At 35.5% G+C, this 25,164-nt stretch overlaps 1 protein-coding gene across 3 annotated transcripts; it reads left to right on the forward strand.

Annotated features, from left to right (window-relative positions):
* The first annotated feature begins 537 nt into the window (after positions 1 to 537).
* On the forward strand, positions 538 to 24,356 carry LOC128227270 (DAZ-associated protein 1-like). 3 transcript variants are annotated; one of them, XM_052937636.1, is made up of 12 exons: positions 538 to 601; positions 5,705 to 5,745; positions 6,642 to 6,808; positions 7,944 to 8,051; positions 10,307 to 10,426; positions 10,649 to 10,697; positions 15,426 to 15,508; positions 21,192 to 21,507; positions 21,871 to 22,176; positions 22,387 to 22,587; positions 22,938 to 23,060; positions 23,635 to 24,356. In XM_052937636.1, exons 1-12 carry the CDS (start codon positions 573 to 575, stop codon positions 23,841 to 23,843), a joined length of 1,752 nt encoding a protein of 583 aa, XP_052793596.1. In that variant the 5' UTR covers positions 538 to 572; the 3' UTR covers positions 23,844 to 24,356. The 3 variants fall into 3 exon arrangements, with proteins under 3 accessions (XP_052793596.1, XP_052793597.1, XP_052793599.1); XM_052937637.1 differs by having other exon boundaries at positions 551 to 601; positions 21,874 to 22,176; XM_052937639.1 differs by lacking the exon at positions 22,387 to 22,587 and having other exon boundaries at positions 551 to 601.
* The last annotated feature ends 808 nt before the right edge of the window (positions 24,357 to 25,164 follow it).

The following is a 25,164-nucleotide window of genomic DNA, read 5'->3' on the forward strand; positions in this document are numbered from 1 at the left end:
CTAGATTCTAAAGTTAAAACAAATCTCATTAATTTGTTTTGTGTGACCTGAAGCTTATTACGCAAGTCTTTGTTAACAGAATAAAACCAGATGGTAGAGGCAAAGTCTAGATGGCACTGAATAAGGGACATGACCAGTAACCTTTTTGTGTGCTGGGTAAGGTACTCACGGTTCCTAAATAAGAATTTTAACCTTGCATTTGCCTTTTTCATGACCGACCTAGCCATGTCCTCAAAAGACAAGCAATTATCAAGCAGAACACACGTTTGACTGACTGGGTTCCTGCATTTCGCTAAACAGTTAATACTTTATTTAGAATAATACTGTATTTGCCTTTTTCATGACCGACCTAGCCATGTCCTCAAAAGACAAGCAATTATCAAGCAGAACACACGTTTGACTGACTGGGTTCCTGCATTTCGCTAAACAGTTAATACTTTTTTTAGAATAATACTCTTGTCTTGATCAGAATGAGCGAAGCATCAGGGGCAAGATACATCATTTTTACAATTTTTACAAACCATTCGTGTTGAGACGGTTTGTTTAGTTACCGGAAGTAAGATCAAGACAAAATGCCTGGATTCGAGAGAAACGAAGCAGGGTAAAAATGCACTATTTACGTGGCATTGAGTTCAAAATTTGCACTTTTTAACTTTAAAGTAAAGTACTTTATCATATTTGATGTATTGGGCCCTAAGGTGGTTTCGATCTTTTTACATAAGTTACATGCAAAACACGTGGGTGGGGTAACAAAAAAACATTGTTATCATAATGTTAGTTGTTTATTTTAAGTAAATGTTAGTACATTTACAAAAACTTTTTTGTCTGCCTAGACATTTTCTCAGATCTGCTTTTATTGCCTAGCACAAAGTTAGTCCATATAAATAGCCGCTTCAGAGCCTTTGCAGTGTGTGAATCTAAATTTTTAGAACCTTAACCAATGGGGCTATGACTTTGATTCTTTTCATACCCAATGTCAAAATCTTGGAAAATAACAAAAACTACATATAAAGGTTAATGCAGTCTACATTTGCTATGTAGCAATTTCATCCCTTAGACATATAGTAAGAATTCAGGGGTTTCAATAAGACCCAAAACTTGATTTTCAGGAAGTGTTAGGAATTTTCATAGTATTTGTAGGTAAAGTAGTGCATTTGATGCACAATTCAAAATGTTTATATTCAACCATTAGAAGAGTCTAAAACAAATGTTTTTTCTATTGTGTAATATATATTATATCAAAACTCTTTTTGTCATGAATTGTGACATGAGTTATACTTACAGTACACTCCACGCTGAACTACCACTTTCCATTTTCCTCGGCTGATTTTGGTCATCGCGGACACGACATCCAATTGATCTTAATCCTCTTTCCTCGGCGTTTTTACTCGTTCACCAACCGAGGCTGATCAGTGGACCGTATAATTACAATCGCCGCGTTACTCGGAGATAAAAACACTGCGAAACTTGGAGGAAAACCGATAAGAATCTCCCACTGTATCTAATTTTGTTTAATTTATTTGATAATTTTTGCTACAACCGTAATTATTTATAAAAATAATTTATTTCGCGTACCTAATTTTCGGACACCCAAAGGACATCAATCGTAACTCATACACTTACCAAGTTTCACAGACAAAGAATATCTATCTATCTACCTAACTGTATACACCACTGTGACAAGTTAATTAGTAAATACCCATCCTAAACGATGTATTGCATGTAGAAAGAGGAAAGGTGAAATATTTATTGGAAGATTGAATAAACAACAAGGGCAATCAAGGGATTAAGAAAACAAAGACATGACAATTTTGTAAAACGATCTGCCAATCAACTTTAAAACTTGTACCACAATTATAGATTGTAAGAAGCAATTATGTACAGTTATACTTATTGAATCATCAATAAAAGTCAACACATTCAATGATATAGGTAACTAATTAATGTGATGAATTAAAGTTGGAAATGCAATACTTAAGTTACATTCGAAAACACCACTCAGACACATTAATCCTGCATAACAATATACATGCTCTCCATGAGATCCTCGTGGGTAAAACTGTGAGTTATGTGACGTCACACAGTGTGACTGTTTGATCTGAAGCCGATAGAATGTGTTATTCATTTCAATGCATGTATAAAATGGTGTTTAATGGGATTTTAATTAACTTGATGAAGGATTTACACTTATATGCGTAATAAATAAGTTTAGAACCATTGATAACTACGGATAAATTAGTAAGTGGTGAAAGGCAAATTAAGAAATAATGACCGAAAATCATTCACACTGTAACAAAGTTCTCAGCATCTTCATAACTCCAATCTAATTAAGTTCTCAACACCTTGACATAGTAAGAGAAAGAAGACAATAACAAACACAAACGCACACTATGGTATATCTTTTAATTACATAATATGAAAAACAACAGTTGTTAGCAATGCTGATGAAAATTGATATGGAAATTTTCGATAATTGTTTTTAAAAAGAATCTTACTGTACTTGGTAAAATTAATTATCTAATTATTTAATACTGTTTTAACAGAAGCAATGTACTGTAGTAGCTATGCACAAAATGCGGAGTTCCGCGATAAGGTCAATAAATCGATACGATCACCGGCACTACCGGCAATAAAACCCTCCATAGAAAACGATTAACTCGGTGCAACTCGGCGAAATTTAGCGAGGAAAAAGGTTGCATACTCGGCGGAAATCCGCGATAAATTAAAAACGCCTCCGAGTCACCGAGGAAAGTGGTAGTTCCGCGTGGAGTGTACTGTAATAATCTTGGAAACTTAAAGCTTAGATAAAAATCTTTTCAAGTCACCAATTCTGAGCCTAAAATTGACCCATCTGTCTATAACTTGGAACATGTTCTTAGGTCATGTGGATGGAAGTTCCTTTAATCATAAATGCAATTAAAGGTTAAACATAATAAATCTATTTTAAATACACATTTATTTGCAAACATCACATCATTAATTGAGCCGCATCGTGCGATTTTGGGCCTTCGGGCATAATTATTATAAATGAAATAATCATGAATAAAAAGTGCCATATATATTGTGATTTTTTCTATGTTTATCAATTTCTTCCAAACTTCTTTCTTTTAAAGATTTGTCATTGGTGCATCATTTTCTCGACGATTTATGACCATTGGCTTACTCATGTTTCCATAGCAACCATGGATTTCGTCCCGACATATTTTGACTGCATTAATATTTTGTGTTTAAAACGGCCAAATGTATTAAAAATACAAAAATGATTTAGCATTTTTATCTAATGTATGTTCCTAAAAGATTCTGTCTTAAGAAAATCATTTAAATTATAAGCTAGTAGTAATATTAATACGTTAATTTTGCACGCCATTTGAATAATGTGCTTTCGTAACGACATCATGTGAATGACGTCAAATTTAGTATTCAAAATGCGCAATACATGGTCTCACTTATAAACAGGTATCTTACGCAATTTAAATGATATCATCATGAAATTTTCAGAATTTCTTCCTGAAATATCATTTAACTCAAATACCTTGAAAGATAATGATAGCAAATATATGTCCGAAGGCCCAAAATGGCGCGATGTGGCTCAATTAATAAATAAAACAAAACATGTTTATGAAAAAAAAAATCACATGCAATTAAATATTATTTATTAAGGCATCTACAAAAGCTTTTTATATCAAAAACAAGAAATAATCCAACTCACAAATAACTAAGAAACATAGCCTAAATAAATAAATTACAAAAAGATTTCTTAAAAAAAGCATATTGACATCAGCAGCAACACTTGTCAAATTCCAATATGCACCAGCTATTGTTTAGTTTCAACAACATCTTTCAGTTTCAATTTCACGTTTTTCTTTTTTTCAGAAGTAAACAAAAACATTCTACATTCCTATTGCCAGTATTGCAACATTGTATCTCTCATAAATGGCATAACCATAACTGTTATACAATATTGTTTTGTTATAGAACTTAACTGTAACACTGTCAACAATTTACACAGTTTTCCTTTCACTTTCATTAAAATCGACAGGAAGTTAGCGTGCACCTGTTTACCGCGCTTTTTAAACCATGTGCTACGAAAAATGTTTATTTTACTGTTACAAATTAACAACTTATAAGAATATTTTTTAAACTAACCCGAAATACAATAAAACAACTTAAAATAATTGAATAAAACATATCTTAGCATTGTTGTTTTTCAAAACCATTGTACTTAGTGAAAAAGCGGAAGGTATCCGTTAATTTGCATAATGGGCGGAGTTAATATTACGTCTTTGAGTTTGAGCGCTACTACCGATCAGATTCCAGATCGATAATCACTTGTATATGGGTGTTAATTGCTAAACAAACTTTCAAATCATGCATTGAGGCTCCTTTCAGATGATTCAGACTCTCACACTGTCATTTATGATTTCTGTGCATCAAAACCCTGGAGCTTGGTTGAAAGCCCTGGGTAGGAGCCGCGTTTTACACATTTTCGGTGTTAGTGTAAATATTTACTCAAACGACGTTTCATGCTCCTTATTACCTAATGATTTACTGAACATAGCATTCTTCGGGGATATGATTGAAATGATTACTTAATATTTACAAAGGTCAAATTTTCATCGCCAATCGGGCTATCAGATTTAATTTTTTCATAGCCGGGTCCCCATTTTCATTGCCATTGGCGATGGGGCGACTGGTAAATTCGCACACTGCCTTTGACAATTTTTGTTCTGGCGACTGCGCGTCCATATCCCACTTGTTGTTTTCCTAGCCAAGAGTGACAGATCCCTGCGCTAAGTATATTGAGTGGAAAGGTAACAGGCACCTGCTAGGTAGTTCAAAATAGCAATGCTTTGTTGACAGATCGATCTCAATTTTTGTTTCATGAAACACTAAGTGTAATAAGAGGAAGAAAGGTATTGGCTCAAAACATTTTATTTGTGACTTTTGTGTTTTTATTTAACAATGCAGTGTTAAATATTGTAGAGTTACAATTGAAAAATATTTTACATTTTTTTGTTTATGAAATGAGCGTTTCCGGACCACTTACCGTAAATTGGTTGTTTTGCATTACATGTTTTTTTCAATATGTTCTTGCATCTTAAGGCACATATTCATAGTTTGATGCACAAAATAGGAAGTTGTGAACAATTAAGACAAGAGAAAATATCAATATGCAGTACACTTATCGAGTTAATGAGGGAAACAGTTTTACACTCAGGGGAAACACGTGAACATAAGTTTATCCCTTGAAGTGAAAGAAGATAGTCGGTCTTACTCGTTGAGTAAACTGTGGCTAGCATAGTTTGACATTAAGGCTTAAAATCAAGTTTTAGCCTGATGCTACTGATTACTGTTTAGAAATTTGTTGCGACAGGTAAAGTTTTAGTGTTTACCTGTTGCAATGTCCTGTGAAGAAGTTTTGCGCGTTGTCTGGCCCTATCCAGAATGAAACGCTAATGATTTTTATTAAGTTTTTTCATTGGTCATAATTCCTCAAAAAGTTGTTTTCTATGTCAAACTTAGACTTAATGCATTGAGGCCAATATGAGTTAATTTATTTGATTTCGATGTTTTTGCCAATTACATAAATTATGTTATGACAATATGAGATGAAAGTTGAGCATATATTAGTTACACATGTAACTGTTCAAACTTCATGCATAGTTTTTTTAATTATGAACATCCATATTTTTTTCTATTTCAGGAAGCTGTTTGTTGGAGGATTAAGCTGGGACACATCTAAAGGTATAATCACAGGCCTTGTCATTAACTGTTTATCCCTGGCAGGGATGGTTGGGAACCGATAGCCTCATTCTTATTCTAGTTACGGTACTTGATTGGGCAAGTACAATAATCAGTATTGAAAATGAGCGAATCAGTTTTCATATTTTAATTATCTTGATGAACTGTTTTAAATTAAACCTACATGTATACCCTTGTTAATGGCCAGGGTCGAAGTGTTGTACATTTATATCGGCTAATGCACAAGTAAAATTCTGTCTTTGTTATTTAAAGATGTCGTATAAGTCAATTAAAGAAGTCAAGATACCAGAGTGCAGTGTTAACAAAAATCATTGTTGTGCTTTCAAAATAATACTTTTTTTTACTTGTACATGATAACAATTTTTTGTTCTTGTTCTAAGATCTATCATCAGTCTGCAAAAAAATTTAATTTATGATTGTTTTCACTCTTTGTCTGCTGGCAGTTATTATGCTTCGTCTGCTGGCTTTTATTGAACTTTGGGATTATTAAAAGGTAATAAATAGGGGCCTGATAAGGATGATCTTGAAAAGAAAGCGTTTACAAAAAAATAACTTTTAGTATCAACAGCAATTATATACTGTTATTTCATAACATTTTAAACAATTGAATAAAACATCTTTAAGCTCAATTACCTTATTTTAGAGCTTTTTCTTGATTGTATCATTTTAAATTTGCTGAAACGATTTTCAGAATGACAAAATATTCTGAAAGCACAAAATGTGGCTTGATTTTTTTAGGATTTTCATTTTGTCTTTAAGCAATAAAAAGTTGTATATTATTGGTAACTAGAGAACATAAAACTGTTAAATAACAATGTTCAGCAATCAAATAATTTTTTATTTCTAATGATTATGTAGTTTTGATATTGTGCTTGCAGACAGCTTGTTGCAGTACTTCAGTCAATATGGTGAAGTGGTTGACTGTATTGTTATGAAGAACCAGGAGACAGGCAAGTCTCGGGGGTTTGGATTTGTGACATATGGTGACCCGTCATGTGTGGAGGTGGTCCTGTCAGTTCCGGCACACATTGTAGATGGTAGACAGGTAATGGAAGATATTATTTAGCTGGTAAGCTTTTATTATATATGAAGGGTATAAAAGTTCAGCTGGTAAGCTAGATCAGCAAATCGTATGTGTCTGTATGCAGCCAAACCTGTTAAAGTTATTGCTTATCATGGAATAATTAGAGGTTAATACACGGCGTAGCCGGGCCGTTGAATGATAGTTGACCCGAGTGACTCATAAATAGACGTAGTCGAGGGACATTATGAGCACGAGGGATAATTTTCACTCATCGGCCCGGCTACGCCGTGTATTAACCTCTTTAGTACATATGTATGTTTTTCTTATTTGTAAGGCTACAGTTTGCTTTTTAAAGTTTACCTGCTATCCAATTGTGCTTATTTTGCTCTCGCTTGACAACGATGAGTTAACTCGCTCTCAAATTAAATTTACTTTTATTTCGTTTTTGAGAGTGAGCCAAACAGGCAAACAGCATTTTGTTATCACTTTTATGTTCCCATTCCAATTTCAATTGATCACTTTGAACAGTCCACAACGTCTATCCAAATTTTTCTGTACGAATCACTGACATCTTTCTGTTCATGGTCTGAATAACTGAATTCAATTCAATAAACATGAACACCTAGCAAGTAGAGCGACTGCTTGTACTTAGATAAACCAATACCTCGTATTAATGATGTCAACATGTATGAACAGTTGCTGTTTTTCAAGTAAATTCAATTTTGCCACTCCCTTTGTTTTGTTTTTTGAATGTCAATGCAGAATGAAAAACGCCACACTAACGGTCCACACTGGTTATCAAACACTAGCATATCTTCCTAAACTGTGTTCGCGTTTGCCTCCCTTTAAGATTTTAACAATAAATATGTTCAAGCAGATCAATAAATTTTGATTATTTTGTCAAGACATTATTTCACAGTCGCCAAAATTCATTTTAAGGCGAAAATTGAATTCACGTGCGGACGTTCTACGGGCCGCAAAATGATAATCGATAATCGGCCCGGGCCGTAAAACTGATAATCTTTGAGTCATGCTAATAATCGCGAAATCCCTGTACAAATGTGTTACTATATATCGTAACATATGTATTAAGCTGTGTTAGGTATTTTTTTTAAAACTTGTGCTATGATGTTGACTGATAGTGGTTATGTTTCAGGTTGATCCCAAAGCGTGCAATCCTAAAGGACAGCAACGAGGTGGGATGGGAGGGGGTGGGGGACCAAACCAAATGCCAATGGGGGACGGGAACAACAGGAATAACAGGGTATGGGGTCCAAGGTCTTGGACAGTAATTGTGGTTCAGTGTATTACAGTTGTTGATTGTTTTGAAAGTGTACTTAGAACAATGAGATTAAGTGATTCTAAATTAATTAAGTCCCATGCAAGTAGTCAATTTTTAATTGATCCTTATTATGCCCCCCTTCGAAGAAGAGGGGTATATTACTTTGCACATGTCGGTCGGTCGTTCGGTAGGTCGGTCGGTCGGTCCGTCCATCGGTAGACCAAAGCTTGTCCGAGTGATAACTCAACAATTCCTAGACGTATTGTCATCAAACTTGATATAAAGGTTGGGCCTGACCAGTAAATGACCCCTTCTGATTTTAGGGCTCATCGGGTCTAAGGTCAAGGTCACACTGACCTTTCATGGTAAAATAGTTTTAAAGCTTGTCTGAGTGATAACTCAACAATGCTAAGACCTATGGTCATCAAACTTGATATGAAAGTTGGGCCTGACCAGTACATGACCCCTATAGTTTTTGGGGTTCATCGGGCCAAAGGTCAAGGTCACAATGACCTTGAATGGTAAAAGGTTTTCCGAGTGATAACTCAACAATGCCTGCACTCATGGCCCTCATAATTGACTTGGAGGTTGGGCCTGACCAGTTGATGACCCGTATTGGTTTTGGGGGTCATTGGGCCAAAGGTCAAGGTCACAGTGACCTTGAATGGTAAAAGGTTGTCCATGTGATAACTCGACAATGCCTGCACCCATGGCCCTCAAACTTGATTTGGAGGTTGGGCCTGACCAGCAGATGACCCCTATTTTTTGGGGGGGTCATTGGGCCAAAGATCAAGGTCACAGTGACCTTGAATGGTAAAAGGTTGTCCGAGTTATAACTTGACAATGCCTGCACCCATGGTTCTCAAACTTGACTTGGAGATTGGGCCTGACAAGTAAATGGCCGCTATTGATTTTAGGGGTCATTGGGCCAAAGGTCAAGGTCACAGTGACCTTGAATGGTAAAAGGTTGTCTGTGTGATAACTCGACAATGCCTGCACCTATGGCCCTCAAACTTGACTTGGAGGTTGGGCCTGACCAGTAAATGACCCCTATTGTTTTGGGGGTCATTGGGCCAAAAGTCAAGGTCACAGTGACCTTGAATGGTAAAAGGTTGTCCGAGTGATAACTCAACAATGCCTGCACCCATGACCCTCAAACTTGACTTGGAGGTTGGGCCTGACCAGTAGATGGCCCCTATTGATTTAAGGGGTCATAGGGCCAAAGGTCAAGGTCACAGTGACCTTGAATGATAAAAGGTTGTCTGAGTGATAACTCAACAATGCCTCCACCCATGACCCTCAAACTTGACTTGGAGGTTTGGCCTGACCAGTAGATGACCCCTATTGATTTTAGGGGTCAAAGGTCAAGGTCATAGTAACCTTGAAGCAAACTCAACAATTCACAGTAACCTTTAACGCAACAAATCTTCTCCCAGTGATATCTCAACAATGCCTCAACCGATGATCATCAAACTTGACATTGAAGTTGGGCCTGACCAGGAGATGACCCTTATTGATTTTAGGAGTCATTGGGTCAAAGGTCAAGTTCACCGTGACCTTGAATGCGAAAATGTTTCTAGTGATAATTCGACAATGCCTGCACCCATGGCCCTCAAACTTGACTTGGGAGTTTTGTCTGACCTGTAGATGACCCCTTATAATTTTAGGGGTCATCGGGTCAAAGGTCAGGGTTACAGTGACCTTGAATGAAAAAAGCTTGTCTGTGTGATATCTTGTCAATGCCTGCACCCATGGCCCTCAAATTTGACATTTAGATTTTTGGTGACCAGCTGATGACTCCTATGGATTTTGAGGTAATAGAGTCAAAGATCATGGTCATTACACACTCTATCCTCAAACTTTATGGTCATAATTTAACTTTATGGCATCCAATGTCAGTGACGAATCAACTGTCATTTCGGTCCATGCATATTTCAATCAATTGTCCATATAGTCCTGACAACATGGCGCTCAGGGGGGGGGGGGGGGGGGGGGGAATAATGTTTGACAAACATCTCTTGTTTTAATTAAATTGATTTAATGAAAGATAGAATGAATATGCAGTAACGAAGTTATGTTGCTATGTTAGATCTTGGATATCAGCTAGTTAAAAACATTGTTTATGAAATACTTTGTTGTATGAGCAGCAGTGTGTAAAATTGTTTAATATTATCATAATAAATTTGAATTTTGTGTGAGTGTGTCTGGATTGTTCATGGTAAGTGTTTTGTGTTCAGGGTCCACGTGGTGGAAACTCGCGGGGAGGTGGTGGAGGAGACCGGAAGGTCTTTCTTGGTGGACTTCCAAATCAGGCAGATGAGAGCGCAATCAGAAACTTCTTTGGCAAATATGGCAAGGTATAGTTATTTAGTCATGGGTTAAAAAACAACAACAAAATAAACATTACTGTAAGAATTGTAAGAACTCAGGAACAGTCTTCAAAGAAAAGCATGACAAATTTAAAATCATTTTTGCAGTTTATACAAGGTATACACTTGTAGATGTATAAGAAAACTTACTCAATAAGTAAAAATATGTTTCCATGTTGGATGCAAGTAATGGCGTTGCTGTATTTTAAGGTGACTGATGTGACAGTAATGTACGACAGCGTGAAGCAGAGATCCAGAGGTAAGCAGACACGGCCACAGGCTACAATACTTATTTATATATTTTTATATTAAGTAGCTGATTTCAGTTCTGGATGTTGACAGATCCTCCAGAACTTGGCATTTTTTCAGACATGCTTTGACATTATTGTGTTGTCAGTTTTAACCTGTGTTAAGATACATAGTTTTGGGTCCTGCTAAGATTAGAAAAGATTAAACTTGTGTTAGAAGAGAAGATGAAGTTCTGTGCACATCACTTATTATTGCTTTGTTTTAGAGTCAGAATTAAAGTATTCATTACTGATATTATTTAGATACTATTGTGGTAAAATATATTTGATTGACTTTCTGTGCTTACTTTACGGTATTGCATGTGTTTGTGGGAAACCAAATACTATCACATTTGCATATATTAATATATCCTATCTTTAGTGTATTTTTTTAGCATTTTCAGCTTTCCATAGAAATAGATCTATGATATTTGGTAGAGCCAGTGTTCTGGTGGCTAGTCCACTGGGTTAAACATAACTTTAGTTATTCTACATATTCAGAGATAAACCATTGACAAGATATATTCGCAATGAAATCTAAACACAGTTGGCTTGTGCTGCTTTTATTTCAAACCATTAGTGGCTGTTGTTATCAAATATAAAACATTTCTGAAAAAATTGAAAAACACTTAAAATATATAACGTTATGATAAATGATGAGATTTATTATCTTAATTTAAAGATAAAATGATAGTGGAAAAAAAAATAAACATAAAAAATGCCAGTTGCAAGATTTGCTACTCTGGGTATTCAGTTAGACACCTTAACCATTAGGACATTAGGCAGGTACTCTTGAAGGGGTTTTATGTAACATTTAAATATAATCTATTATAGCGGCAGAATTTGTTAATATATCTGACTTTGGAATGTTTATTGTTTAAGGTTGTTTAAACATACTTTTATCATTTTGCCAGCATTTTTTGCTATTAGTTATTATGGTTATAAGACGCCCTCAAGGGATCCATTTTATTTCGTCATTTTCAAATATAAACAAATATTTTAGCCAAAATAGAGACAGTCATCAAATTAGTCGTGGATTAACAAGCCAGAATTCTTACCTGCTTGGCATCAAATTATTTAACAAGCCCTGCTACATAAAATCCAGAAATTGAGCAAGCATGCAAAGCCTTAACTTTTACTGGTCTTGCAGGCTTGTTCTAATTTCAACCAGTGTATGAAATGTGGCTTTAAACTTATAGTCTTTTTTCATATATTTTTTACACATTTTATATGGACAGACATGTACCTCTATCATATAACCTCTACATCAACTTTAATATCAATATCCTTTATAGATATTACTAAGATTCTCTTATAATAAATGATAATGTAGATATAAAGAGAAGGTAAGACCATGTGGTGGGTAATCAGTTATAAATCATGATCAGTAATGACTGATGAGCCTTTCATTTTGTCAATGTATAATCAACATTCAAGTTGCTTTTATATTTACTTGCAAAATGACCAAACACACAAAATCTAAATTTATGATGGCATTAAATCTCATTTCCATACATAGGCTGCCGCTTCATTTTCCTAAGCTTTATTGGCTATCACCAGCAGTGTGTGTATACCTTCTGACAAATTGCGTCATATATGCTACATCGGAGGCAATATTTTGCTTCTACTTAAGACTTTAAACAAAAATAACTTCACTATTTCTTCACCATTTTTAATGGAACATAGCGCAGTCTACGCCGCTTATGGAGCCCCACCTTCGGTCTTTTACCAGAGTTTGATTGAGAGTTTAGTTTCTTATAACACTTCGACAAACCTTTTCACAATACAGCCGTCTGACAGAGCGCTGTCAAAACATTATTTTGGAAACAAGTTTGTCGAAGTGTTTGATAAAACAAATCACCTTATCAAACTTCGGTAATACAAAGAAAGGTGGGGCTCTTTATGTGGCATAGACTGCCCTTTGTTTTATTTAAAATGGTGAGGTAAAGGAAAAGTTATCTTTGATTTAAGTCTTTATTTTAAGCCTTCCTTTGAAGCATATATGACGTAATTTATCACGTGGTATACACACACTGACCAGACCAAATGTGACCTTGTATGAACATTTTTTGTATCAAAAACAAAGTGACTTTGTTTATTTAACATCATTGAATTTTTACTCATCACGAAATGGTTGAGCTTTAATCACACAATGCGTTTTCTGCAAACTGTTACCATTTTATTGCAGGAAACACCAAATACATAAATTAATGTACATGTGTGAATAACAGGCCTTAACTTGATCTCTTGAATCTAGATTGTCTGTGGTAAAACCCAACTCACACATCTGGGGTTTACATGTACATGTAATATTATAAACTGAAGCGTTCCAATCAGCCAAATGACAAAGCAGAACTGTTGTGTCATACCTACTATAAGTGCATATGCATAAAATGTACTTTGGGCAAAAAGCCTATTCTTTCAATTTCATGAGATTTAATTCAACTCGCTGATTTTTAAGTTTGGGCAACAATCACATGCGATATTAAAATTGTACTATTGTATGCGAGTGCAAATTGGAACCATGTACGTATATTTATATTAACAGTTTAGTAGTTATTTGATGTACTGATGTAAGATTACAACAATAAAAAGAAGGCATGTTAAAAAATAGTAATATTTAGATGTTCATGTATATACATGCGTAATATTTGGTGTGTACGCTTTTCTGTGACTTGAAATCTGCTTGATTTTATAATCAATTTCGAAAAAAATCATTATGATTATGATCAGTTTTGATGGTTTCCCATATATTGATCTTTGATAAATATTATCACTGTTGCATCACTATAGGTCACTAACGTTTTTAACCTAACTTAGATTTTCAAGTGCTAGAATTTTGCCGAGTTTCTTGCCTATTGCGAAACTTGCCTGTTGACGTCAAACATTTTTCTAAATATAGATAGGGATTGTCCTTTTACTTGCTTCCAATATATTTTGTGTTGTTTAGTGCATGCTAGGTAGTGAACACATAGCTCTTTTATAAACAGGCACTATTGTGGTTACACAGCAAACGTACCTAGTGTTTGATCATAGCAATGTATTATACAGTGATTCCAGTTGAACTATGATATTGTTAGATATTAGAAGGGTGGACCTTTTATTTATCCCAAATAAATTGGAGTGATTTTCCAACCTTGTAACTTTTCCAGCCCTTGCCGAGCTAAAATCCTTGTTTTTTTATGCTGCAGTGTCCTTCTTAGGACCTGTTTTCCTTCACATATTAGCATACTTATATAGTGAATGTTATATGGAAACACTTGCTATTTTCTTTTCTTTTATAATATTCAAGACAAATTGTACAGGTTTGCACAATAGTATGTTATTGGTGTAGATACATGGTGTTAGTAGATCTCTGTGTGTATTGTATATGGTAATGAAGATAATTATGTTATAATCTTTCTTTCAATAATTGAATTAGCTTGGTAATACATGTTTTTGTCTTTATATAAGTATTTCTTATAATATAAGTATTTCTTATTAGAGTGTTAGCTATATAACATATCGATAAGTTAACTATGACAAGTAAGATATTGATGATGTGCACAGAACGTCGCTTTCCATGAACAGATGATAGTGTTGCCTAGTTAAGAATTAAGATTTATGTATCTGCAATTATATAGAGAGTAAGGTTTATAGTAAAGCGTTTTCTGTTGTTAAATCTTGTTAGACATTTGAGCTTTGGTAAAAAATACAAGGTGTTGCATAGGCATTTCCTCTACATTTCCCCCCAATATGTTATCAGAACATTACAAATATACTATATGTATGTAACATACTGGTATATCTATTGTTATTCAAGCAAATAAACTGTTGTTGAAATACCATAACATGTCAGAATTGTGGCCTTAGATTAGAGGAAAACAGCCCTTGCCTTGGATAAGGAACTCACCCCAAAAATCATTAGCAGAGCTCAAATGTCACCTGAATTATAATACACTATTTTATTGATAATAACTCTATGATATCTTTCTGTTTAGCAGGGGGAAGACAACATTACCATAAAGTCCTATGTCCATATCTTAGCTCAAACCAAATGACTTCCTTGTTTTAATTTCCTATTTACCCTGATTCTTGTTCTTACGGTAATTTTTCATAAGTAAATTCCATCATTTTCATCAAAGGGACTTTCTCACAGTTGGGCAAAAAGTATCATTTTGAAAAAATATTTTCCTGTCCAGAATGCATGGCAGTTCATACATACTAGTGCGATTAGGATTTAAAGAGAAGGTTGCGCAGCAGTCAATACTACAATTCTTTAAATTCTATCATGCGACAAAACTGCTGGTGTGTTCAATTAGTTTAAAATGGGTTTCCCATTGTGGGTTGATATGGTTTGGTGGAGTGGCATTATATTTGACAAAAACAACATTACTATGAAAGAAAACAGACATATTACAAATTTTATGTGTTTAATGTTGATTTATTGGAATATGCATTTTGTTGCCGAACTATAAGAGAGTCCCGTTATGTTGCCACTTAGCACATATAAGGAAACCCAGAATGATTGGTTTGACTGCAGACTAACATTACCATCATCATCTATTTTTTTGTCCAGATTTTTGTAGATTTACTAACGTTTGTATTGGAATATAAATGTGAAAACAGTCCCTGTAAATACTGCAGCCAATCTGGGCCTCATCAGTTGTGATTGTATCGTCCACATTTAGTATGTTTTACTGTATGCTGACCAACTCTAGGATTTGGCTTCCTGACGTTTGAAACTGAAGATGCTGTCAACGCTGTTTGCAGGGAGCATTTTATAAACTTCAATGGCAAAAAGGTTACTGATATGTTAATTTCTCTTTTAACATTAACTACTTTCTTGATAGAACTTTGTGAGTTAGTTTAGATTCTTTGCAGGTAAGCTAATGTTTGTGTGTTATTTGTTGCTTACTTAATCTCCATTCCTCACCAAAGTAATGCTAGTCTGTTAAGGACATTAGGTTAAACACTACATTTCCAGTGAGATAGGCTTAGCCTCATTGCTACAGATAAACTGTGGTGTTAATAGGATGATATGTTTTATAGACTTAAATTTGTCATTCATAAAGCATCTGTTTTACTTATTTAAAATCAAGTTATTGTCATATACTTTTGGTTGTCTTTATTCAATCACTTTATCCATAGCAGTTTTTTCATGTTTTTTAATTTGGCCCCATTCCCCTCCTATATAAGAATATATTTTCCCCAATCTGGGTAAAAAATTAGTTTTAAAAATAAAAAAAATAAGGAGCATTGACCTCTTTACATTTAGCAAATGTAGCAATATAGTGCCAGTCTTTACGGTAATATGTTGATAGGTTTGGAAACATTTGAACATGATATGAATCATGTTAGTATTTTTCACCTTTTCGCTATTTTTTCCCTATCAAAGGTGCCACTATTCCCTTAAAAAGTGGTAAAATGTCCGCTGTATAGGTCATGAATTGTGAACAATAAAAGGTATTAACATAGTACACTTGTTAACTATGACAACCACACACATGTGTAGCAAGTTCCTTAACTCTGGCTCAAATATTTGTTTAGGCATGCTTCTTGATTGACTGTGAAAAACAGATGAGTATCATTCCATGAGGTAGCTTTTGTTTCCATTTTATATTTGCGAGAATGTTTAATAACTCCTAATCTTAATCTTGTATGTAATAGAATATGAAGTTTATTAAGTTCCGTGTAGCATTTATGATAACATCATTGCATTATGTTTTTTTTAAAAGAATACGAAATGTCCTATTAGTCACCCTAGGGGCGTGTGTTTTTTGAGAACCCTGCCAGAATTAGAGCCATTTTTCACCTTTCAGCAAATGTTTAAGAAAATGCTAAACTCAATGATCAGATATGTATTGAGTCATCAATATCATAATCTGACTGCACTACGTCTTGTCACAATAACCCATAACCTAGATGGTAGGCAGAGTTAAAAGCTCACAACTGACCAATCACAGATCCGTACCGACTACAGCATTGTTCAGTTTTATAAATTTATGAGCATAGGTAGTGTGTTACTTAAATAATAAGTCATGGTATGGGTTGATATGCATGACTTTGGCAGGCACTGTAAACAAAAGGCCTCAATATAATTGTTTTCATTGGAACAAATTGCAATTGGAACAAATTGCAATTTTGGAGTTAAGGTAAGCATTGTTCAGACGATAAATTAGAAAAAATACCTACTTGAAGACATTCTGAGCGTCTATTATAGCATGCGCATCTAATAGGACATTTACTACGGTATACCTGTATGTAATGTACCTATAAACATCAACCAAAGAACATTTGTTTCTTGTAAAACCATTTACGCATGTAAAAAGTTTTCCACAATACATGACGCATGGTTTATAAAATTAATCAAAACAGCATTTTGCGGCTTTTTATTGAAATAAATGGGCAAGAGATAAAACATTAATTCAATTATTTTTAATTGATGGCTACAGTTTGCTTTCTATTGAATAAGTTTTTTAACCACATTCAGTGATGGAATAAAGAATTTGAACAAACAAGACATAATTCTATCATTACCATTGGGTGAATGAATTATAACAAGACCTGCTTTATCAATTCAAATTTTGAGGCATTACAGGCTTGTTCTAATTTCGACCACTGCACACTATATGTTCTATGTGAAGGAAGAAACAGTATTTAATTTGGTCTGAATTGGTCTGAATGATTAAGTCTGACAACAGTATTTAAGTCTTTACCTATGTTATTGTTACCTTTACAATGTGTTCTTTACTTAAGATTTTACATGTTTTTGTGTGTTAATTAGCAACTGATTGCAAATATTGTTATTTAAGTCATTTTAATAAGGAACTATGAAGTAGAGTGCTTATTGGTGATTTTAGCCTGTACCTAGATAGCATGTCCACAGTTGCTGGAGTTAAAGTTCATGCTGGGAGATGCTATAAGGTTTACTTTATGTAAGGCTTTACCCAGGCTGATGTCTTTACAAATACACAACTTAGGTCCTATGTTAAGAGGTCAAGGTTCTGATTGAAACGGTTATATGTCAAAAAAGATATTTGACTTAAATGCAGTAAAGCATGCAATTAATGTGCTAAATTAATGCGCCCATCATATTTCACGTAAAAAACCAAGTAAAACATTTGGGTTTTCAATTTCTGGCTTAGCCATAAAATGATCTGTTATAAGTTACTTGCATTAAAAGTGCAGAGCATTGTGGGGCATGTGGACCGCATGGTCATCTGTACAGTACATCCCAATGTTTTTTTTTGCTTTCTTATATTGAGAGTTAAATTGAGCAATGTATTCTTGGATCACTTTATTACATGATATACTTTTATTTCCTCCAGTAATGAAGAGCAGGACGTATTTACAAGACATATTTCAATAAATTAATAAAATAAAATAAATGCAACAACAAAAAATTTGCCATGTGATCTTTCAAAATATACTGATCAGTGTTCAAATAACAATTCACAGCTTACTCATATTTTTTCCATTATTTCTACATTTTTCAGGTAAAGTGGTATTTTCTTTACAAATAAGCAATGTTTAAGGTGCTAGCCACTGACTGAAACATTATTTACATGTATGCAATAGAATGGATTTGCAGGGTCGTTTGATTATCCATGTCTCAAAGCTCTGTGACATTGATTAGTGACTGATTACACACACAAAAAATATTAATAAAGGATTTTAATTGAATAGTATAAATATTTTACAATTATTGACAAGGTAGCCATTGAATATGGCATAATTACCAAGATTAAAAAGATTCAGCAACTGAGTTCATAGTTCACAACATACAACAATATATACAACAACATACCTGTAGTTGTAGGCGAACGGTTTATTATCTTAATTATTCAACAAAAAACGTTGAATTTTCGAATACCGATTTTGACATTCCAAAAACTTGATCTAATATTTGAATATTCATTTGCAACCCTAGTTAATTTACATACAAGTACCAGTACAAAACAAAGTCAATATTTATCTGTTTTTTTGCTTGAACCTTTGTTATAGCCGCCTTTTGTACCATATGATGACACATGTTTTGTTTGCTCACAGTAAAAATGTGACCCACTATAGTTGGGGCTTTATTTCTGAGACTTTTGTTTGTAGTTAAAGAGTTAGTTTGCAAAGATTGAGGTCTTGGAAGACCAGCTTAGGTGGTGGGCATCTCAACCTATTGTGTTGGAGGGGCTATGGAGAAGTTAAAAGAAACTTTTATGTCTGTGAAAGATAATAATTATTTACTAGTGATACATGTAGTTAGCCACTATTTAGTTATAAAGTATTTGGTTATTACAAATTTAAAATGACGACTTTTGAAATATTTCAACAGAAATGATTCTTTAGATTCATGGCTTTAAGTTTGCGTGTCATGTGCGTACACACATATGGATAGCTTTGTCTGGCGTCGCTGTCATCACTGTTACTGATCTATTACTTTTGAACAACTTGAGGAAAGATTCTTTTAAGTTAGTATCCAATCGATTTGGGGATCAACATGGTCATCGTGACTTTTGATAGATAGAAATATGCTTGGTTATGTTCCCTATCAATAAATGTTAAACATATTGATACTCTTGAAACTTGGTATGCACATGGGTTATTGTCAGTAGATGACCCTTATTGATATTTGGGGTAAATAGGTCAAAGAAGGTCTAGTAATGATGACCTTTACTGCAAAAATTATGGGGCCTCTCGACAGGTGATGCATGCGATTCAAGGAATTCTAGTTATAAGAAAACTCTGGAAACCCTATACAGGGTCTCCTTGTTAGGTCCCACTATTATCAAACCCTGCAAACAGATACTCCTTAATCCTTACCATACACCAAGTTGAGCACGCTTGTGTCACATATAACCATTCCTTTTTTTGTGGATTGTCCAAATCAACATATATTTGTTTGTTTTTGTTAACTATTTATTTTGATTTTATTACAAATTAGAAATAAATCCTATTTACAGGGTTCCATGATGCAGTGGCTGGCTTGTTTTAGGCATATTTGAGTGTACAATGTAGCTCTATAAGCCTGGAATGTGTCGTTTATCCATAGTATGATTAGGTTGACCATAATGCATTCATTTACTTGGTTAGTTTGATATGTTTGATACATTTATAAATAATGTTCTTCAAAAAAGAATGTGTGCATTTGAATCTTTACATAAATAGTAAAATACAAAAATAATTTCAGTGCTAGTAAGGAATCATATGTAGATATAGGTGTTTTGATTGTAAGGGTTGGCAAGGTTTTCAAATTATTGGAATCCTGGTTTGAACAAATATTTTTATCATTTGATACTCGCATAAAAAAGTTTACTCTATGATATTTATAACCATCTTACTTGCTTTGTATGTAATAAATGTTAACAAAACAGCAACATGTATTTAGTTAAGCTATACAGACCATGAAGCAATCGAGATATGAGGATTGTCTGTGACCTATTAAGTATGAATGTTTTGATAGGTTATTTAAGTGACATTGCACGTGTACATTTCCATTTGCTGCACCCTGCATCTCATTTGTTTGATTTCGCTTAAGAACTGGAAGAGTTTGAAATTTAAAGCAAGGAATACAAGAAAGTAATTAACCTTAGATAATATAAACTTGCACAGCCAGTATCAGGGGTTGTCTAGAGACAAGATATCTGTGGCGCGGGGGTATTGAGCAAAGCAGTGCACTGGTATAACCACATCACTGAGTGGCTAAGACTCCTACTGTAGCTGATGGAATGGCCCTGAATCTGTCTTGGGACATTTTTTGCCCTTAAGCTTGTTATTTCAGTTTCTAGCTTCTATCCGCAGTACTATACGTGCTGCTGAAGATATGTAGAATATACTGAATTAAAGGGCTGGGCCCACTGGTGATGATAAATAGTACCAACACCTCAACAACTAACAGATTTAAAACATTTGAATGAAATTTTGATTGATAATTAATGATGTAAAAAAATCAAATATTGCAAACATTCATCGCTATTCCTAGTTAATTAAATATCTAATTGGTAAATTAGTATCATATGCATGATGTGTCATTAGTAAGATAAGGATAAGGCTAAGTAAAAGTATAATGCCATGTATAATTGGTTTCTATGGGTTTAGATGCAATGTATAATTTTGTGGATATGATACAGTTTTTTGGTTAGTTTAAATAATATATAATTCATATCAATTTCATTACAATGTTCATTAGCTGTTAACTACATGAAAACTTGACAAATAGAATTATCAAGTTACCAATTGACTATCAATATAAATGTTCCTTTACCCTTTAAGTTTCAAGTGATTTATATTTCTCTTCTATTAATTGAAAACAAGAAAACATTGTTTTGTCAAGTTTTCAATAATTAAACATGTATGCTAAATTTCTTCACAGAAATACTCTTATATATTAGAAGATAAGTATACTTTTATATAATAGATAATTAAGATTTTATAAGTTATGTGTCATACAATTTTAACCACTATAATGAGCCTGAAGTAATGTGTGTGCACAGGTTGAGTGTAAGCGGGCGACCCCAAGAGACCGTAATGACCAGGATGACATGCCCGGGCCCCACCCAGGCATCATGCAGCAGGTTGAGATGGGCATCCATGGGGGACCCCCGCCACACCACATGGGAGGCCCTGACCCTCACTGGGGAGGCCAGGAGCAACAGTGGAATCAGCAGGTGCACCAGCCCCAATCACAGAGCCCCCCTGGGGCACAGTTCCCTCCTCCAGGCATGCAGTTCCAGCAGTCACCCTACCAGGGGGACCAGAGCCCAGCAGTACCCCCAGCATGGGCCCAGCAACCACCACCGCAGGGTGCAGGTACTACTCTAGATGCCCGTAGATAATGCAAATCATTACAAATCAAAAGATTTAAAACATTTAATATAAATAAAACATTTGGTTATAGCATTGTTGTCGATTCAGCAGTGTCATAGTGCAAAACTTTCACCAACTTAAAAAACATTCAAGATAGTCATAACAATTTTTTATGACCCATAACTAAGTCTTTATTTATTGGTGAAATGTGCCCCTTGTTCAACTGGAAAAGTTAAAACAGGCTTTTTCTCTGCAGCTCTCTTGTTTTATATAAACTATGAGATAATAAGATTTTTGCTATATTATATGTCATTCTGTGTTAATATAGTTGTTGTATAAGTGTTTCATGTAAATCTTGCGTTGCAGCAGCAGGCTGGCCCCCCGGATCAGGTCCACAGGCTGTCCAGCAGGCAGGGGCTCCCCCTGTGTCTGCAGCTTTCATGCAGGCCTCCCCATACACCAGCCAGCAAGCATTCCAGCCCCCACCGGGCACTCAAATTTACCAGTATGCCGCCTCTCCCCCTGGAACCGCACAGCCACCACCTGCTAATGGCCAAGTGCCACCTCCTGTGCAGCCTACAGCAACCACTCTTGGTTACACCTCTTCCACATATGCCTCGCCTGCACAGAGTGCTGTAGCAGGGGCCAGACCAGGATACCAGGACTATGCTGGTAAGTTGTTTACAGAACTACACTGGCTATATTTAAACAATACATATGTGATCAAGTAATGTTCATGTCAAGAAAGTGCACAAGTTGAAATTAAGGTAAGAGCTACTTTTCATAGATCGATAACACTTTCCATTATAAACCAGTACAAAATGGTTTGCATGTGAAATTGTTATTGCTGAGTTTGCAATATTGCTCCACCATGTATTGCAGCAGCTCATGTACAAGTAGGCACAACACTGGGATCAGTACCTGGCACACCGTCATCTGCAACTGCAGCGTCTGCCTACTACCAGAGCCCGTACGGGGCCCAGGTACCAGCTGGTTCGGCAGTGGCTGGGGTGCCTGACCCCTACGCTCAGACAGGGGTTGCCCCACCCCCAACCTCAATACAGCTAGCTGGCGCACCCGCAGGTACACCCCATATTGCCACGACAGCCCACGTACCTGTTATGTCTCCACTTCTTCTATTCTCAATCTAATATACTAAATAAATGATAAAAATGAGTTAATGAATTTAAGACCACTTTTGGTTTAATATTTCACTATTTGCAAAAAACAGCTCCTCATTTAAAACAAAAGATCAACATTTTAAAGATAAGCAAAACATATGGAGTGAGTAAGCAATATGTGGTATTTTTTGTCACAACCTTAGAATTACAAGGTAGACATTGATGTGATGTAATGATACTTAGTTTCCATAAATTCATAAGGTTATTACAGATGATTGGTTGATTAGTTTATCTCGGAATTGTCTATTTCAGGAGGCACGGCGTATGGCAGTCCCCCAGCAGCGGTAGCCCCTGGCCAGGTGATACCAGGCTCGGCCGATCCATCTGCAGCCCAAAAACAAGCCATTGACTACTCTGCATACTACAGTGCTTACGGTGAGAGTTTAGGAATGTGATTTGTCCGCAGATTTCAGCGGATCAAAAGGCTCCAGGGACCAAAAAAAAAATTTAAAAAGAAGTTAACTCTGTGCTTTTGGTTGTTACTTGATTTAATGTTAGTATTGACAATCCAGTTTGTTTCAAATTTGAAGTCAGGAGAGTCCTGAAAAGAGCTTCTAAATAGCCAGTTTTGCTTCTGTGGCAGGGTACTTCACCCCCTTTGAATCCCATAGGGGGCCTAAAGCACCCCCAAAACCCATCGCTATAATGGTTTAAACCCTTCAGCTACCAGGTCAATTACATCCCTAGTGTTGCTCTGTTACACTGAAATATGTGTGTAGGAGTAACCTACCAACCCATTCTGGTGAAATGATAGTGTCTTGTGAAAAAATACAATAGAAAATAAATAATAGCAATGGAAAATCAGTTTTATGTCTGGAAAATGCTGGCAGTCATCTGGTTTGTGGAAACAAACAACTTATTGTGATGCATGAAACTAGATGTGAGAGAAGGTATAAAGTACTGGGGAATTGATGGTGATAAAACTTATCATGTTGCTTCTTTTCTGCAGGTTACAGTGTTGATGGAGCCCCAGGGGGTACAACAGCGGCCTATGGTTCCACACCTGCCCCTGCCCAGGCACCCACTGCTGCTCCTACCCAGCCGGGATATGGAAGCCCTGAGCCTGCCCCAGTGGCGTACAGTGGTGCTCCAGGGCCCTCACCTACTTTCCAGAGACAGGGCTCAGCACAGGGATACCACCCATATGCCCGAAGATAGACAGTTGCAGACTAGTGCTGGATCTGAATTGTGTTTATTGTTTGCTTGTAACAATGTCACAATATGTACAGAACTACTTTTGGCAGCAAAAAGTCTTTAAATCATAAGGTTAAAAAAGTGTTGCAATATAAGTTTGCCCCATTTGAAAGATTTTAACCTTTGGTTTTATGTATATTTACATTGTCCTGGAGTAGATTTTATGATTAAAATGATCGACCGTGTCTAGTCTTAGAGCACATCTAATAGCCTTTTCGTGTTTTTTCTTTGATGAAAAAATACAGTATTTAGTATCCAGACATGTATATTACATGTGTTTTGTGACCGTTGATGATATTGGTAATGTATTGTTGATGGTGCTTCGTGCCGAGGAGTCACTGAAAGACGATTAGCTGTTGTAATTTCCCAAGGTATTTTTCGTGAGTCATTCTTCACGCTTCCCTCAAGAATTTTCTTTCATCCTTATATGCTCTCCCATTTCAATCATCATTTCATAGAATAAATTCATAGTGATTATTTTGAGTTGTTTTGGTATCTGTTGAAAGACTGAATCATTGTCATGTGCTTGTGATGGTTCTAGTAGCATTGCAAGAATAGCAATGGCAAGCTGCTAAATGTGTTAGAATCTCTATGAACCGAAAACAAACGCGATGAGTAATATAAGTATAACCGGTGGCCCTTTATTATTAAAATAATTTTCAGTAGCCTGCAAATTAAGTACATTGTATATACAATATACTATTCAATATCCAATAAAGGGAATGAAGCAAGATAATTGCTATTGAATGAATTAATAAGCGTATGCTCAGGTTGGTGCATTAAATGATCTTGTCCTCCGTTAAAGTCCTTAACATCTTGATTAAAGTACGGTTGAAACGTACACAGCCGCTGTTTCTAGGCGGATCGTACGGTGTCGTCCATGTCTTACGTACTCTTGCAAGATCACGAAAAGATTGTATCAACTTAGAATCAATATTGCACCCTTGGTCACTATGCAGTTGCAGAAACATTACAGACCCTAACCTGTACCTTTACACTATCACCAGTCTCAGTAGACGGAATTACCCCGTGGTCGAACTGTGTATGGTTTGTCGCCTTCCGAACTCTGTAACAACACGATTGACGACGCCCCTCACGATCCCGTTAACGGCTATTGATAGACCGCACTGGCAGGGAGTTGCACTTCAGAGCGTTAAATGCTGTCAGCCATGATTCAGGAATAAAATATAGTGCCGTTTCTTAAAAAGAAACTGTCTTAAATCCGTCCAAAATATTTGTGCACACAACTACAGGACTCCGACTAACCACGAGAACAACAAAACCT

This window comes from Mya arenaria, chromosome 3 (assembly GCF_026914265.1).
Source record: "Mya arenaria isolate MELC-2E11 chromosome 3, ASM2691426v1".
Taxonomy (NCBI): Eukaryota; Metazoa; Mollusca; class Bivalvia; order Myida; family Myidae; genus Mya; species Mya arenaria.